We start from the raw sequence: 16,563 nt of genomic DNA on the forward strand, positions 1-16,563 counted from the left end.
AATAATGACATATTTTGCTTCAGGATAAATGCTATAAAAGTACCCGTTATCATTACTTCAGGCTATCATTACCACTGTAACAACATCCCCCCCCCCTCCTCTCCCTTATCCTCACTATCTTCTGCCCGTGTCGTTACCAAAACCTTTTTTTTTTTTTTTCACTTATCACCACTATTACCTTGTGTCTAAATTCTTCTTCATTGCGTTTACTTACTATTTTATTATTGGTCTAACTCTCGTGGTCATTGTTTAATATTATCTCTTGATCACCTGTATCCTCATCCTGTCAGGATTGCCCTTTTTCTCTGAAGGATTCTCGTCTCCACCTAAAGTGATCACTATTTCTTCACTATTTTTAGGTCCTACACCTCATCAACAACAGCTTGTGTCATGAATCTTTACACATCCTACTTTCGATTTAAGCAACAAATGTCCTTAGTCAATATCACTTCTGATTTTGGTAGACATTTGGCAATCGCGACATCTTTGCAGCGTCCCATCGGCCCCTAGCTGCAACCCCTTTCATTCCTTTTGCTGTACCTCCGTTCATATTGTCTTCCTTCTCTATCTGACTTTCTGCACTCTACTAACAATTGATTCATAGTGGGACTCCGATGTTTTCTTCCTGTTACACCTTTCAGACCTCTTACTCTCAATATCCGCTTCAGCGCTGAAAGACCTCACAGGTCCCATCGCCTGGCCTTTGGCCTAAAATCTATATTCTTCTTTAATCACGACCTTTTGAGTAAAAAGAGACTCTGATTCATCATTCAAGAGTAAACAGTAAACAAACAACATGAAAAAAACAAAAAAAAACCTAATGCTTCTTTGCTGCCAAACGTAAGAGAATATACTGTTGAATAAATAAATACCAATTTTCTTACAAGCGGCGAAAGGGAGACTGAACGTTCTGCCCCACCGAGAGATTGGAAAAGGGGAACATAAAGTACAAAAAAGGGGGCTGAGGGGAAACGGTCTAAGCCTTCTTTGCATGGAAAGGAGTTATTTTGTAGGGGGACACTTTGCAAATATGCGAGTCCGTATGCAGACGCAATGCATCGTTCCATAAGCGAAGGATCTTCGCCGAACGTAATGTCATCAAAGGAATTAAGAAACGGAAGTGCATATGAAAGGAGACTATGAATTATTGAATGTCAACTCTCAGTCCGCCATGATGCAGTTAATGATAAACGCAATCTTTCTTCTTCTTCTTTCTATTAAACACCATAATTTTCTTTGGAAGCTTGAATTTCAAGTCAGTGGCCTCTTTGGTGGGCTTGTTCCATATGAATAGGGTTCATCTTCTGATTAATAATAATAATAATAATAATAATAATAATAATAATAATAATAATAATAATAATAATAATAATAATAATAATAATAATAATAATAATGAATCAAGACGACCCTGTAACGAGGATATAATATCAAGAACTAAAAATTACAGTAGTGTTAAAAATATTTATGTACAGAGGTAAAAACGATTTTAACTCTGTACATAAATACTTTTAACACTACTGTGGCTTTTAATTCTCAATAATAATAATAATAATAATAATAATAATAATAATAATAATAATAATAATAATAATAATAATAATAATCCCGCCACCCAGTCGAATAGGATAACTGTGAGAGACAAAAAAAAAAAATAAATAAATTCCTCTCCCAATCTCTGCCACAGAACTAATGTACTGTTTACTGCAAATTCCATCAATAACTTCTAGGCCAGTATCTTGCTGTAATACAACAAGACACGTGGCTCTGGTTAGCCGAGTTGAAGTTAAACCAATATTTATCAATCTATCTGCTCCAACTCTATGGAAATAAATTCAATAAATTATACGCATACCTTAATTGATAAGTGCCCAAATAATAGAAACCAGCAAGCACTAAGTTCTGCTCAGTGCTTGCCAAGTGGCACGACAATAATTTCAGCATTGCCTTCTTGGGAATGCTTTCAAAACTTCCGAATACTACTTATGCCTAATGGAAGACTTGGAAAGGATGACTAATTAAATTACAAAAATGCTAAGTATGTGAGGTAATGTGAGTGGTCATTTATATATATATATATATATATATATATATATATATATATATATATATATATATATATATATATGTATATAAAATATACATGTATATGTATTTATATACATATGTATATATTGCAAGTTAGGCTGGGGAGTTCGTAAAAGAAAGTACGCCATCAAGCGCCTGAGGCCGTCGATATATGACACCCAAGGTTTTCGGTAAAGAGGCCAGTGACATTAGGCTAATGACCTCAACCGGAAGTTTATCGACTAGAGAGAGAGAGAGAACGCGCTGCCTTTGTGGTTTCATATACACTGGAATCTAACAGGGAAGAGCTATTAAATCGTGTTTCATGTGGAATATATATAGCTGCAGAATGAGAAAAATGTTTCACATCAAAAGTAATTTGGGGTCAATCTTGGGTAAAATTGTTAAATTCGTCTCTTATTGAAATAAAAAAAAAAGTTTAATCAGGAAACCGTATTGAAAACATACTTAAAATTGCAATTAAAACGTGACATATTTAAAAATATCGTTCAAGGGTTTAAATATACTTGAATATATTTTACCCAGGGTAAGCACCATCCACGAGAACATGAATTGAATGGTGTAAAACGCAAGAGGGAATATTTAAAAGCATTACACAACAAGTATACCCTTAAAAGGTCATTCTGGAAAAAAAAAATGGCAAAAAACAGGATTTCATTCAAAGGGAAGCGATATACCCGCTATATAAGGTCATTAAAAAACCGAGAAATTACAAACAAATTAACAAAATTAATTTTAAGACGAAGCTGACCTGGAACTATAACAAATTATTATTTTTTTTTTTTGTCATCTCCAAATCTCATTAATCACGAACGACCGTCAGTACGCAACCATATACATACTAATAGCAGGTAATGCCATTCTTTATCCATTTTCCCAAATGCTTTGGCCGTCGTAGTATCGTCGACATATATACAAAAAAATATACTCAAGCATTTAGAGAAATCCTGATTCTATAAATGCTATAAAAACTCTCTATACAGTCATTATTGCTCTAATAAAACTCAAATAACGGGTCAGTGCCATTAAGAAGCATTACAAGGTACATAATATGTACGTTCATTATGCTAAAAAAAAAACAATGTTCAAGAATACCATCGTGCTGTTCAACCACTCAAACTCCCTCTGAATTACTGAAAGTACCGCAGTGCACGACTTTATAAAGCCAAATTTCCATAAAGCAAGTCAAATCAATGTTCAGGAATCATATTTTCACATTTGCTTTATAAAAAAAAAAAGCCATGACCTCAAGTTATTATACGACAAAATATATTAAGTACTGAATTATTACCCCATTATGAAAGGTAAAATAGCGTATTCGGAGCTGTCTGTGTCCCAGCGCATTAAATAAAAGTCGTCAATATCCGGATCAATAAGGGATGAAGGCGGCAGAGCGAGTGAAGGAACGCCGTAAATGAAGGTTAGTGGAGTCCGACGGGACTGGCAATTAGTTGCCCTTATCGATCTCTTTATGACCTCGTGAGAGATCGAGGTCTTAGATTCGTCTCTGGTGACTCACGCGTAATTACACAGTTTTTTTTTTTTTTTAATATATTCCATTCCAAGTAGATTGGCACTTGGTGTTCACACTTATTCTTACATTTCTTCACTCATTCTTTATTTATTTTCGTTGGTTTCAAAGTAAAAATCCGTTGAATGGGGAAATAAATAGTCTTTATATAACCTTTATATATAAAGGTTATATAACCATTGTGGTATTTCTGCCTCTATTAAAATACCATAATCTTAATTCCGCAGTATAGCGGATACTTACGGATTCAGAAGAAGCCTAATAATAAATAATACATGTTCTATATTCCTTCAAAACTTATAACACTCAAGAAGAAACCCAGCAAGCAAGTATTTGCTCCATATGAATTCAAATTATTGTTTTCATACGCCGAGTGCGAAAATGGCTAAAACAAAAACAAAACTAAAAAATAATTCATCTGTTCTCCACATTGAAATTGTTTACATTCAAGAGATAGGGAGACAGTTGACAAACTTAAAAGGCCAGGGTATGGATAATAATAAAAAAATTAAAAACATTCTATAACAGCAATTTAATAGGAAGCGGAGAGATGAAAGTAAAAGTAGGTAAAAAATCATTCTAATATACTATCTGAACAGTATAATTTCACGTAAATTTTTTTCTAAAGGTTTTATTGATGAAGATGAGAAATTACATCTGAATTACAAAACAAGCATTCTTTTTTTTTTTTAACAAAACCCGATTCAGTGAGCAGCTTATTGCATTTATAAATAAAAACACAAAAAAAACATTCCCTTCCAGGCCAGGAAGGTTATACCAGTAACAGGAGCAGTTTTTCTGACGGCCGGAAAAAAAGTAACAAAATCGAACTATCCATTTTTCTATTCATGCATGATACAGTAGCCTTACAATTAATGCCGCAAAAACTAACAGAATGCTTACGAGTTATGCTTGTATAGTCAGAATCATTTCTCTCTCTCTCTCTCTCTCTCTCTCTCTCTCTCTCTCTCTCTCTCTCTCTCTCTCTCTCTCTCTCTCATACTTCAAAATACAATCACCGACATTATATACATGGAGCAATTAACTCAGACTTCTGGAATATATCACTTTAGACAATTAAAAAATACGCATAGTACCACGAGTCTTGAAATGGAGAAACGAATCCACAGATATGTATGGGTACAAATGTACATAAAAGTAAATCTAAACGTAGAGCTTTCGTGAATCTGTTCGATTCCTCTTTCCATTCTCACTGAAAAGGGGAATCGAACAGATTCCCGAAAGCTCTCTGTTTAGATTCATTTTTAGATATAATTGCACCCATACATAACTGTGGATTTGTATCTCTACTTTAAACAATTCTAGCATACAAAATTTCACAATACGCCAAAGTGAGATGTTTTGGTTAATTCTTTGGTAACCGAAGCAGAATACGAATCACATACTAGTACGGGTGCGTCCACACTAACATACCATATATATATATATATATATATATATATATATATATATATATATATATATATATATATATATATATATATATATATATATATATATTGTCATAAACACAAGTCGGCAACTTATCGCATACATTTCACTAACAGTTTGAAAACTTATCACAAACAAGTTGCAAACAAGTCAAGGAGAACGCATCTTTGACGCATGCTGGATAATTGTATGATGCACTGGTTAGGATTAGCAAAAAAAATCGTTAACCTGTATTCAACATGTTTGTGATATGTGTGCGACGAGTTGGCGAAAGTGTTGATGACATTTTTCACTGCAGTACGGATGCATCCTAAGGAAGCAATGTAACTCCTCTCCACAGGAAATTATCCTCCTATTTCTCAGACCAAGAATTTCAATGCAGTTTACACAGGAAACGTTTACAGCGGTTCTTTAATTTTTATAATTTAGATTCTTCAACTTATATATAAAAAAAAGTAAGCTACTGGAATTACTGTATCTAAGAAAATCTCTAGTTTAAATGAGCGCAAGAAAATCCACAAAAAAACATAAATATTGTAAAGCATCTTTTAATATCATTAATAAGAAGTCTCTTTCAGAGTGTGAAGCCCAGCTCAAGTTTATATTCCTGCAGAACTTATTGTAAATAATGTGCACGTTGATATGCAGGAAATGTACATATATGATTCATCATCTTCAGTCCTAAATGAATATAATTAAAATTTACACAAATTAGCTACATATACTAAGTGGTGTAGTATTTTTTTTACCACACTGAACAATAATCCCTTGCCCTGAATTTAATGATGACCTTTCTTTCAGAGATTATTGCCATCTGGTGTCACTCATTCCAACGTCCTGGTTCTCCAATAAATTCTCTAAATATGATTGTTCTTTACATAGGCAAATGTGAATACATTTTCTTATGAATGTTCTTGTGACTCACTGTATTCAATGTTAGTGCTCTTGAATCTGATGTCTTACAGGATAGAGGTGTCCTTTGCTTTCCTAATGATAATTACAACTGTTACTCACATGCGCGTGTAAACGAGTACATGTGTGTGTTTCCTCCAACCCGTTTATTTATGCCTAAATATTGTCTTGTTTTTATTATCCTCTACTTTAACATACTTATATACATAGTATAATATACATAGTATAATGTTGTTTAAAATAGCTCATCAAGCATATATATATATATATATATAGTACATATATTTCCAATGGTGTTCCCATGTTCTTCACTGTTATGCCATTTTCTCATTTCTTCTCTTTCCTCGCCGTTTTTAGGTTTTTCCCCTTTAGCTAAACTTCCTTTCTCTGTCTTTTCATACCTCTTCTTCTCCCTTTCATAGAACTGTTAACACTTCCTTCCTCAGAGATCTTTCTTTTTTGGTTTCCTCTCTTCATCTGCATTTTACATTCTTGCATCTGCCTTCTCCCTTCCCTTCTTCTTCATTCCATTTCCTTCGTTTCTTTTTCATTTTTTCATTCATCAATCACCCGATGGAGATTCTGCCGCAGGGCAGACCCTCCATGACCAGTGTTCTTTAAACAGAATGGCGACTGAGACTCGACTGCTCTCGAGAAGTGCCCAGTACCCGACCTCACCCTCCACCGACCCCTCGTCTCTCCTCGAGGTCAATGTCTTGTGTGAGAGAGTCCCTTCGTGGGCATCACCCCCTGGGGGACCAAGAGGGCCCCTCCTGCGTGGGCGAGAGTCTGTGCGGAGCAGGTATGGATCCGCTGAGGACGCTGCCACCCATGATGCCTCCCAACTCCAATGCGTTGGTATTATCCTCCGGGGTGCCTCTCCTTCAGGCTGGGGTGGGAATGCCCGGGTTGGGCGTGGGAGGGGTGGTTGGCCTTGGCGGGATGATGGGCATCGGGGCGGGCGGCGGAGGCGGCCCTGGACTAGCGTCCACGGTGAACATCGACCTCCCGGAACCCTCCGGGATTTCGGCCGAGGAGGTCGCCTCCGGAGTCCAGATGGGCATCAAAGTCAGAGGGCTCGACCTCATGCGGTACGGGCGCCTGGAAGACGGCGTGTACAAATGCAGCGAATGCGAGCGCCTGCAGATTCCGAAGACGTTCAAGACCTCGTACTCGTTCCAGAGACACGCCTACCTGTACCACGAGGGGAGGCCCAAGAGGTTCCCGTGCCCCGTCTGCGGGAAGGAGTTCTCGCGGCCGGACAAGCGGAAGTCCCACCTGAAGGAGAAGCACGGTCTCTTTCAACCCGAGCCCACGGATCAACCGGAATTCCATTCGTCTTTATAGCAACGGCCGAGTGTTAGGGCGTCCTGGGAAGACTTCGGAATCTTTTGCGCTCTTTGAGAGACTCGCGATGGGATTCAACCATTTCTTAGATTTCTGATGAATTGATTTGTTCCTTTAAAATATTCGACTCTCGATATTATTCTAATTATAAACGTAAGGATTTTTATTCTCACGCGTCTGCATCTCGTTATGTGAGAACACTGATATCAAACGAGTCAAACTAGTAAAGCGTAGTTCATGTCTTATTACGACAGCACACGTTATAGCATAATTAATCTCTCACCCCCATTAACATAAAACACAATAGATTTAGTTTCTATGGCCGGCTCGCTGGGATCTCTAGCCCAGGGCTAAAACTAATTGTCAATCAAATCGTAATCGATATTGTAAGGCTGCCTTTTGTCTATTGTCAGTACAGTAGTATCCCAACCCACATTTAACTAAGATTATATAAAGCACGTCAATATCAAGTCCCCCTCACACTACTTAGAACAAAATATTTCAGAAACTTAAAGCAAAATAATTTTTTTCCCCTCTAAATCGATCAGCAATAGTTTTAACAACACGAATTTTATTATACCTTCGTATGAAAAGTACATTTACCCTGAAATCAAACTGGAATTTCTATGAGACCTCTGAAGTTGAAAGGTAAGGACAGTTGACCTGGAATTCAAGATCTTCAATAGGTCACGATTAATGGTACTTGAAAAGAATAAGCCATTATTTTACCGTATGCTCTTCGCAAGCATTTCTAGGGCCGAGCTTCGTGATGTTGGTGAAAATAATGACTGACTCATTTACATATAGTTTATAGGTGTGGTCATCAGTTGAAGGTTATTTGTTAATTGTTATTAATATTACTGTTGTTGTTGCATCGATTTGATATTAGACCATATCATTTTTTCATATCATTAAGAATATAATGTGTGTGAAACTGCTTCGTGATAAACGCCCAAGGACAAATCATTATAATCATTATTAGAGACATTTTTCATAAACAGGGAAAAGGATGTACATAAAAAAATGTTGAAGTTTAGAACTGATTTACCTTTGCTGTTTTATCTATTTGATATTTTAAGATTTTATATATCATGTTACCTATGGTTTTTGACTTCAAAACTGTTTTGCAAAGATAAACTTCCAAATTTATTTTATGAAGTGTCGCTTCCAAAGGTATATCTTGGATTGTGGCTTCAATTATATTCACAGGGGATTCACTTTCAAAAGTATTTAGTGATTACAACCTTCCAAATATACTTTTTTTTTATGATGAGCTTCCAAAAACTCATTCTTTGAAGTTGACCTTTCAAATGTACTTTGTGAAACTTAAAGACCAAAACTTCCTTTGGGGAAGTTTGCCTCTTCCAACTGTACATTTTACGAAGCTCACTTTCCTAACGCCTTCCATCAACGAGAGCTTTTAGAGCAGTGGTTCTCAACTGGTGGTCCGTGGACCACTAGTGGTCCATGGTGACATTTTAGGGGGTCCACAGGACGCTCACTATATTTGGTAATAAATTGGAGATTGGTACATATGAAATTTTTTTGAAAAAGCAGTAAGAACAATTATACCCAGATAAATCACTGAGCTTTCACTTAGATTTATTATTCATATTCAGAAAATTTAATGACAATCTTCAGGTTGTAATATTCGTGTAAAAAGAATTTTTTAAACCAATACTTTTACTGTATATGCTTTATTCATCGTTACTCAAAAAAAATGGCCCACAAAATAATTTTTTTTGGGGCTGGCTCGTGGTCCACGACCTAAAACGAGTTGAGAACTGCTGTCTGAGATGGATTTTGAAAAAAAAAAAAAAAAAAAAAAACCTTCGCTTCCAGGCGTATTTTTCGGGGGAAGAGATCCTTAGTCATAAGCAATTATAGCGTCGTCATTCACGAAACACATTAATGTGCCAGCAGGTAAATGGTATTTGTAATGAATATCTCTCCTAAGACAATGAATAACTCCTGACACTCACTCGAAATGTAGCTTGAATTGAGCGCTTATCACAAACAGTAACTATCCAAGATCTGTTAAAAAATAAGTTATTTAAACTGTATTTTTTCTAGTATGTTGTTGGGAGAAGGATAGGTAGGTAAATATATATAAGGAAAAAAAAAGGAATGTTAGAGAAACAGGGATTGGAAGACGATTTTATATGCAAGAAATAGTCAACAGAAAAAATAGGAAAACAAGATGTGTCATTTATACTTATTTTATAGATATATATATTTGGACAGTTTACCTTATTTTTCTTTTCGCTAGTTTCTTTAAAAAAACACACTGCTTAATTATTTCTTATTTACTGCTGAGGAAAATATATAAATAGTAATCAAACCCGTGTATGCTCTGAAATGTCGACACAGGAAAATGGAACTTTCCTACATAATATATATATGTATATGTGTATATATATATTATATTATATATATATATATATATATATATATATATATATATATTTTTATATATATATATATACACATATATATATGACACATATATATATATATATATATATATATATATATATATATATATATATATATATATATATCAACAGATACAGTATGTCACTGAATACCAAGAATATCTTACTGTGAATATTATAAATTTTCCTGTATACATTGTAAGACAGTGTTTTAGGATATTCAACATATCAAAGTAATACAACCCCGTATACTAACAACAAGATTTGGTTTACTCTCTCTCTCTCTCTCTCTCTCTCTCTCTCTCTCTCTCTCTCTCTCTCTCTGTCTCTCTGTTTCATCATGTCCACACAAACTCGCACGTGACACTAAATTCAGAAATCAAAAATAAGAGGCCGGTTTTTATCACCAGCGCTCTGCATTCTTTAACAAAGTACAAGCGTAAGTAATATCTCAAACCATTAATGGCTCAACAGCATCATAAAGTATAAGTACAAGTAACCTGAGCTTGAAGTAGAAAACTATTGTAAAGGAAAAAAATTAAAAGTAGGTTTTGTTACTAAGATCAACATCGTATGCCCTTCTTATATATGAAAAAAATTGCGTTTAATACTTGAAAGAGTAATTTAACCCATACAACTACATAAAGGAAGTGCAGATCCGACCAGTGTATCAACAAACAGTCGATGATTTTCTTTTCCGAAAGATCACGGGTTTATGTAAAGTAATGTTGGTCCTATTCAAAACATGAATTTGATTTGCACAATACTGAAACAATAAAAAAATTGTCTCAAAACAACTGAAGCTACTTGGAGCAATTTTAAAACCTTTCGGCCAAGTGTGTAAGGATTCAATGCCTGAAATACAGTTTTAGCAATACTACTTAACTGCTGCTGAATTTTATAGTAGCACTTCAAATGCATGTGTTCATGAATATATTAATACATCAACATTTATATATTTTAAATATTTCGCATCTGTTACAGTAGAACGTAGTTAGATATGACAGCATTTTTCTCGAAGGTAGATATACAATACAAAAACTTCTTGTATTCCCCTTTAATAAAGACACACATGGATTTCATAAGCTTGGAAATCAAAACTTAATGAATAATAAAAATGACCCATCTCACAAGAATTTTAAAAACCCCACGTGTTTTTGTATGTCAGAATAGTTAACACGCTTCCTGCTGTATTGTAATGCGTCTTTGTAAACACAAACGTCAAAGTCCTCATTACTTTTCAATACCAGAACTTGATGGCATCAACCTGTAAGTCGACGCATTTTAAGAATATCGCTCGGCCACGACCACATCCTCCCTACCCCACCCCACCACTCCAGCCTAATCCTCTCCCCTCTTTCACGATATTACTCTCGCGGTTGGCAGCGCGGTCCGCTGTCCTTATCAGTCTCCCGCTCTTTCCCGTCTCTGGATGGGTGGGGGGAGAGGGGTACTTCCCTCTGGGGACTACTACCCCTCCCTGGGATGAACGACCTTTCGATGTTGTCAGTGTTATAGCCAAGCAGCAACTGACAGTATCATCCGGGAGTGTGATACGATAATGTCATGCATTATCCACGGTGCCAGGGGAAGGGGGCGTGGCCGAGTGACATTCTTAAAATGCGTCGACTTTACATAAGAATAATTTAGTATCCCGCGCGATGTGGCTATACAAATGGCCATGTCTCATCCAGAGTAGTTCGCATTTTTGAGGAAATAAAACTTAATTTTTAACATTTTTATTTTCGTCGAGATCAAGACGACACTGACGAAACGAATTTCATAGATTTCCAAGTGCTTTTCAGAATGTCTCACTCTTGTAGTACAAACCGCACAGTGTACAACGTTGTTTCTTGGAACTTAATTAGGGCACAATATCGTTCTCTATATCTTCCATATTTATGATGTAAGACTCCTCTATATCCTCCTTAAAATATCCTTTTTTAGGGCTCGCTATTACCTTCAATTATCTTCTTTAACTCACTCCTGGTAGCGTACAGTTATTCTACAGCTCCCTAGTTAGGGGGCAATATGATGTATATTTTCGAGAACTTCCTTATTTAAGGTACACACTTGTCTTATTCATGTGCCATAATTGTAAATAGGGTACAAACTGTCTTCTCACATTTTCATTAAACATATAGAGGATACAATACCCCCTTTTCTATCTTCCGTAATTCAGCTGTTTCAGGTACAGTACTTTCGTCTATAGCTTCCATAACTCTCCAATTTCCCCTCTCAAAACCTCCCCCTTTTTCTCCCGTAGCTATCTCATCCTATATTCCTTCTCTCAAAACACCCCTCTTTTTCTCCCGTAGCTATCTCATCCTATGTTCCTTCTAACTCTCCTGCTAACTGAATAACACTGATATATCTTCCATGTCGTACATAGCGCTTCGAAATAGACTCCCTTCCAAGGTTAACAAAAACGAAAAAAGATGAAAAAAAGCTTACATTAGTTCATCTCCCATGTGAAAACCTTTGCTGCTTTTGTACATAGTTCCTTACTACATCGCGCCATTACCGGTGGCTATGTAAAACGAGACATTGCGTCGAAGCTTACATTTGCATACATTTAATTAATCCGTTAGAATAAAAGGTTCCCGATTAGGACTATTTCAAATTCGCGAAAGTTAGTCATTCGATCTTCCGGTCACTTAATCTAAGAGAAACTTTACTAAGATATAAGCCACGTTCAATTATGCGGTTTTAGAGTAAACTTGCATTCGTATGAAAGAATACATTCCTGTGTGCATGGAGATGTATATGTATATATATATATATATATATATATATATATATATATATATATATATATATATATATATACATTTATATATACATTTATATATACATATATATACATATATATATATATATATATATATATATATATATATAATATCATATACATATATATAATTATATGTATAATATACATATACCTATATATAAATATATATAATATATATATAAATATATTATATATATAATGTATATATTTAATATACATATATATATATATATATATATATATATATATATATATATATATATATATATATATATATATACTGTACATACAATATATATAATATATGTATGTCTATATATATATATATATATGTATATGTCTATATATATATATATATATATATATATACATATATATATATATATATATATATATATATATATATATATATATATATATATATATATACACACTTACTACCTATAAAGGCAGAAATTACAGCGCAATCATACTTGAATTCGACATAAAGACAATACGAAGTAAGCTAATGCACTGAGCTCATTCCCGTGGAATGAGAAAATCTATTTTCAAGTCATCAACGAACACTTACTTACCGTTATCCGTAAACTTAATCATTACAAAACGTAATAATGTTTCTTAGCAATAATATTTCGCTCCCTCTCGTATTTATGAAAGAAATTTTAAAGCTAAGGATGATTAAAATTAAATCTAATGCACATCTGCAACATTGCAACATTTCTATTAGCAAAATGTGTCACTGCATTTTAAAATATCCCGCATAAAATGTATCAGTACATTCAGATACTTTTCTCACATGAGTGTATCAATGCATTCAAATGTATCGGTATTTTCAAACATTTCCCCAGGGGAAATATGATAATTCACTGGAATTTCGCCACGTATCAATTCATTTGATTTAGTTATTTCACAAAATGCTACAGTATTTTTCGAGTTACAAAAATGCTACAGTATTTTCGAGCAGATTTCTCGAAAAAAATCTATCAACACATCCGAATACTTTTCTCATAAAATGTATCAATACATTCAAAACTTTTTTTTCGGTGAAAATTTATTAGTAGATTCGAACCTCTCACAAAATATGTATCTGTGCATTCCACTGCTTTTATCACGCATTTTTTGCCCAGATTTACAGACACATTTGAGTCAGTTCTTACCTTAAAATAATTCTACAATTAAAAAGTTCCACTGCATATTTCCATCGTTATTTATCTACGCCTTGTAATGCAAGTATGAATACATAACAGTATATCTGCATACATGAGCGTATTCATATACATATACACGTTGCTTTAAAAGCAACACTTTACAAATAATCCCGGTATGTAACACGTACCGGGCTAACCACACACACAATCACATTGTACGCATGAAATTAATATGAATACATACAGTATATCTGCATACATGTACGTATTCATATACGTTGCTTTAAAAGCAACTCTACAAATAATCCACACACACACAAACATTATCCACATGAAATTAATTAATAAAATCTTCCTGCGTTCACCTAAACTCGTATCCAGTACCTTTCCTTCTCATAACCTTTATCACGTTTAAAATCTGGTTAGAGGACTCACGGCCAACATATATATGTAGCTGAATATATATATGTTAACGGCTCTTTAATAAAAATTGTAGCCTGAATTCTCAAGAGAGTTGCTATAATTAGATGAATTTTCACACACACATATACAGTACATACATGTGTGTATATATATATATATATATATATATATATATATATATATATATATATATATATATATATATATATATATATATATATATATATATTATATATTATATATATATATGGAAATAATCAACACACAATCACGTATGGAACAGAAATAAACTTCTGACTTACATCAGGATCGAACCCAGGTCTTTCAATTAAAAGACGAGACCGATGTCGATCCTCATTCGAGTCAGAAATTTATATGTGTATATATAATATATATAGTTGACCAAATGATTAGTTCCTGACGTTATTAGATGCCAAAATGCCTATTTTATCAACTGATAAAGTCCTGGCGTGACTAATTTTCCGGACGAGATTAGTTTCTGATATGATCACTTGCCGATGCGATTAGTTTCCGATAGGGCTGACTTCGACCAAGCTAATTTCCTAAGTCCCTGAGACGATCTTTTACCTAATTGTATACCTGACATGATTAGTTAGTTCCTCATAAGCTGAAGAATTAGCTCTTGATCTTCTAATTACTAAACGATATCCATGCCCAACACGAAGAGTTCCTAATTTGTTAGTTCCTTATATCAGTTTTTCACACGACTAGTAAAATCGGGGGAAAAAATAACACTTTCCTCCTAAAATTACTGATTTCTGTTAAATCAGTGGTTCTCAACCGGAGGGCGCGAGCCTAATACTGGAAAAATAAAAAATTCTCTAATTATATTCGTTATTCTTTTAACAAGTCGCTAAGAAGCAGCGTCAAGTATCTCACTAACTCATTACCAAAAGAATAAAAACACATCTTTCTCTTTTTATTTATTTTCATTTAAATCTGGGAGGGAATTTTACTCAAAGATGCAAGGGGGGGCGTGGTAATGAAAAGGTTAAGAACCACTGTGTTAAGGCATTAAAACATTCTAATATGAATGCCGTACGACTTGGCTTACGAAAAAATAAAACTTATTTTATCCCTGAAATGACTTGGCAAGTTCGTGACATCATTCCCCCCAGACGCGATTATTGTCCTACGTAACATTCAAATTGGGATTGTATCGATGCATCGGTCACAGGAATCGTTAAACCGTCACGCCTTCCCCCTTCCGCAGGTTCCGAAAATAACCGACGTCTCAGAGGCCATACTTCATCAAGAACTTGTTTTTGGTTATACGAAAATGAACGCGACCGAAACTGACTGTGCAATCGAACACGTCCAAAGTGTAAGACAAATCAAAAGCAATTGCAGTTTACTTGACACCTAAGTCCCGTGTTCATTTCTAAGAGAATTTGTCTTCGTGGCTTTTATTGGATGTAATATGTCTGTTAAAAAGGCTACAAATAAACAACTACAAGTAATATAAATTAGCATAATAAGTGAATAAGATTACCAGCCACTGGATAAAAATTAAAAATGAAAAAACACGTACCAGAGTTGGGGTTTCATAGGCTCCTCTACTTATTATAAAAATAATTTGACCTTTTACCTAAATTACAAACAAAATTGGGAGATTTGTTTTAAAAGGACGAAACGAGAGACAAGACTTTTTACGACTTCCTTAAGCTTTTGAATTAAAACCTCATTTTCTATGCAAGTGATATTTGAAAATGTGTGAAGTTAAGAAAAATTTTGAATCATTAAAAGTATCGGAAATAATTAAGCAGTAAAATGGGTCACCAAGTAAGAAGATAAATTTTTTAATATATATATATATATGTTAATATACACCTATACAAGTCATATAAGAATATAAAATTTTTTAATATATATATATATATATATATATATATATATATATATATATATATATATATATATATATATATATATATATATATATATATATATAATTAAATTAACAGGACCTCACTTAAACTGGATGGTATTTAGCGGAGATATTTACTCAGGATACAATCCAGTTAAAATGAAGAGTCTGTCATAATGTATTAATGCAGAACAATTGCGTAAGTGATAAAAGTTCATATATATATATATATATATATATATATATATATATATATATATATATATATATATATACATATATATAATATATACATACATACAAACATACATATATACATACATACCTAACACAACCAAGCAACCTCGTCAGTCTTCATCAAAATGTGAAAGATACTGCTAAAAAAAATATTTGAAGAGTCCTCCAACCAAGTTTTTTTGGCACCTGTCTGTGATCTCAAAAAACAATTTTTTGTAAAGATAGGCCTTAAAACTACTAGATCAAAGGTTTATATATATACGGCCTCCTTCATTCTATGCTCAAATCCGATCTCCAGGTCACCTTCG

At 34.0% G+C, this 16,563-nt stretch overlaps 1 protein-coding gene across 4 annotated transcripts in view; it reads left to right on the forward strand.

The window, feature by feature from the left end:
* The window catches only part of LOC136840748 (protein tramtrack, alpha isoform-like), a 234,778-nt gene that overhangs the window by 163,537 nt on the left and 54,678 nt on the right, over positions 1 to 16,563 (forward strand). For 2 of the 4 annotated variants that reach the window (XM_067107582.1, XM_067107586.1), the window contains exon 6: positions 6,609 to 9,709. The exons of the other annotated variants lie outside the window; for them this stretch is intronic. In XM_067107582.1, the coding sequence (XP_066963683.1) occupies positions 6,609 to 7,330 (722 nt within the window). In that variant the 3' untranslated portion in view covers positions 7,331 to 9,709. Of the gene's footprint in view, positions 1 to 6,608; positions 9,710 to 16,563 lie in introns of those variants that run through there. 4 annotated transcript variants of the gene reach the window in all.

Source organism: Macrobrachium rosenbergii, chromosome 8 (genome assembly GCF_040412425.1).
Source record: "Macrobrachium rosenbergii isolate ZJJX-2024 chromosome 8, ASM4041242v1, whole genome shotgun sequence".
In the NCBI taxonomy this organism is placed as follows: domain Eukaryota; kingdom Metazoa; phylum Arthropoda; class Malacostraca; order Decapoda; family Palaemonidae; genus Macrobrachium; species Macrobrachium rosenbergii.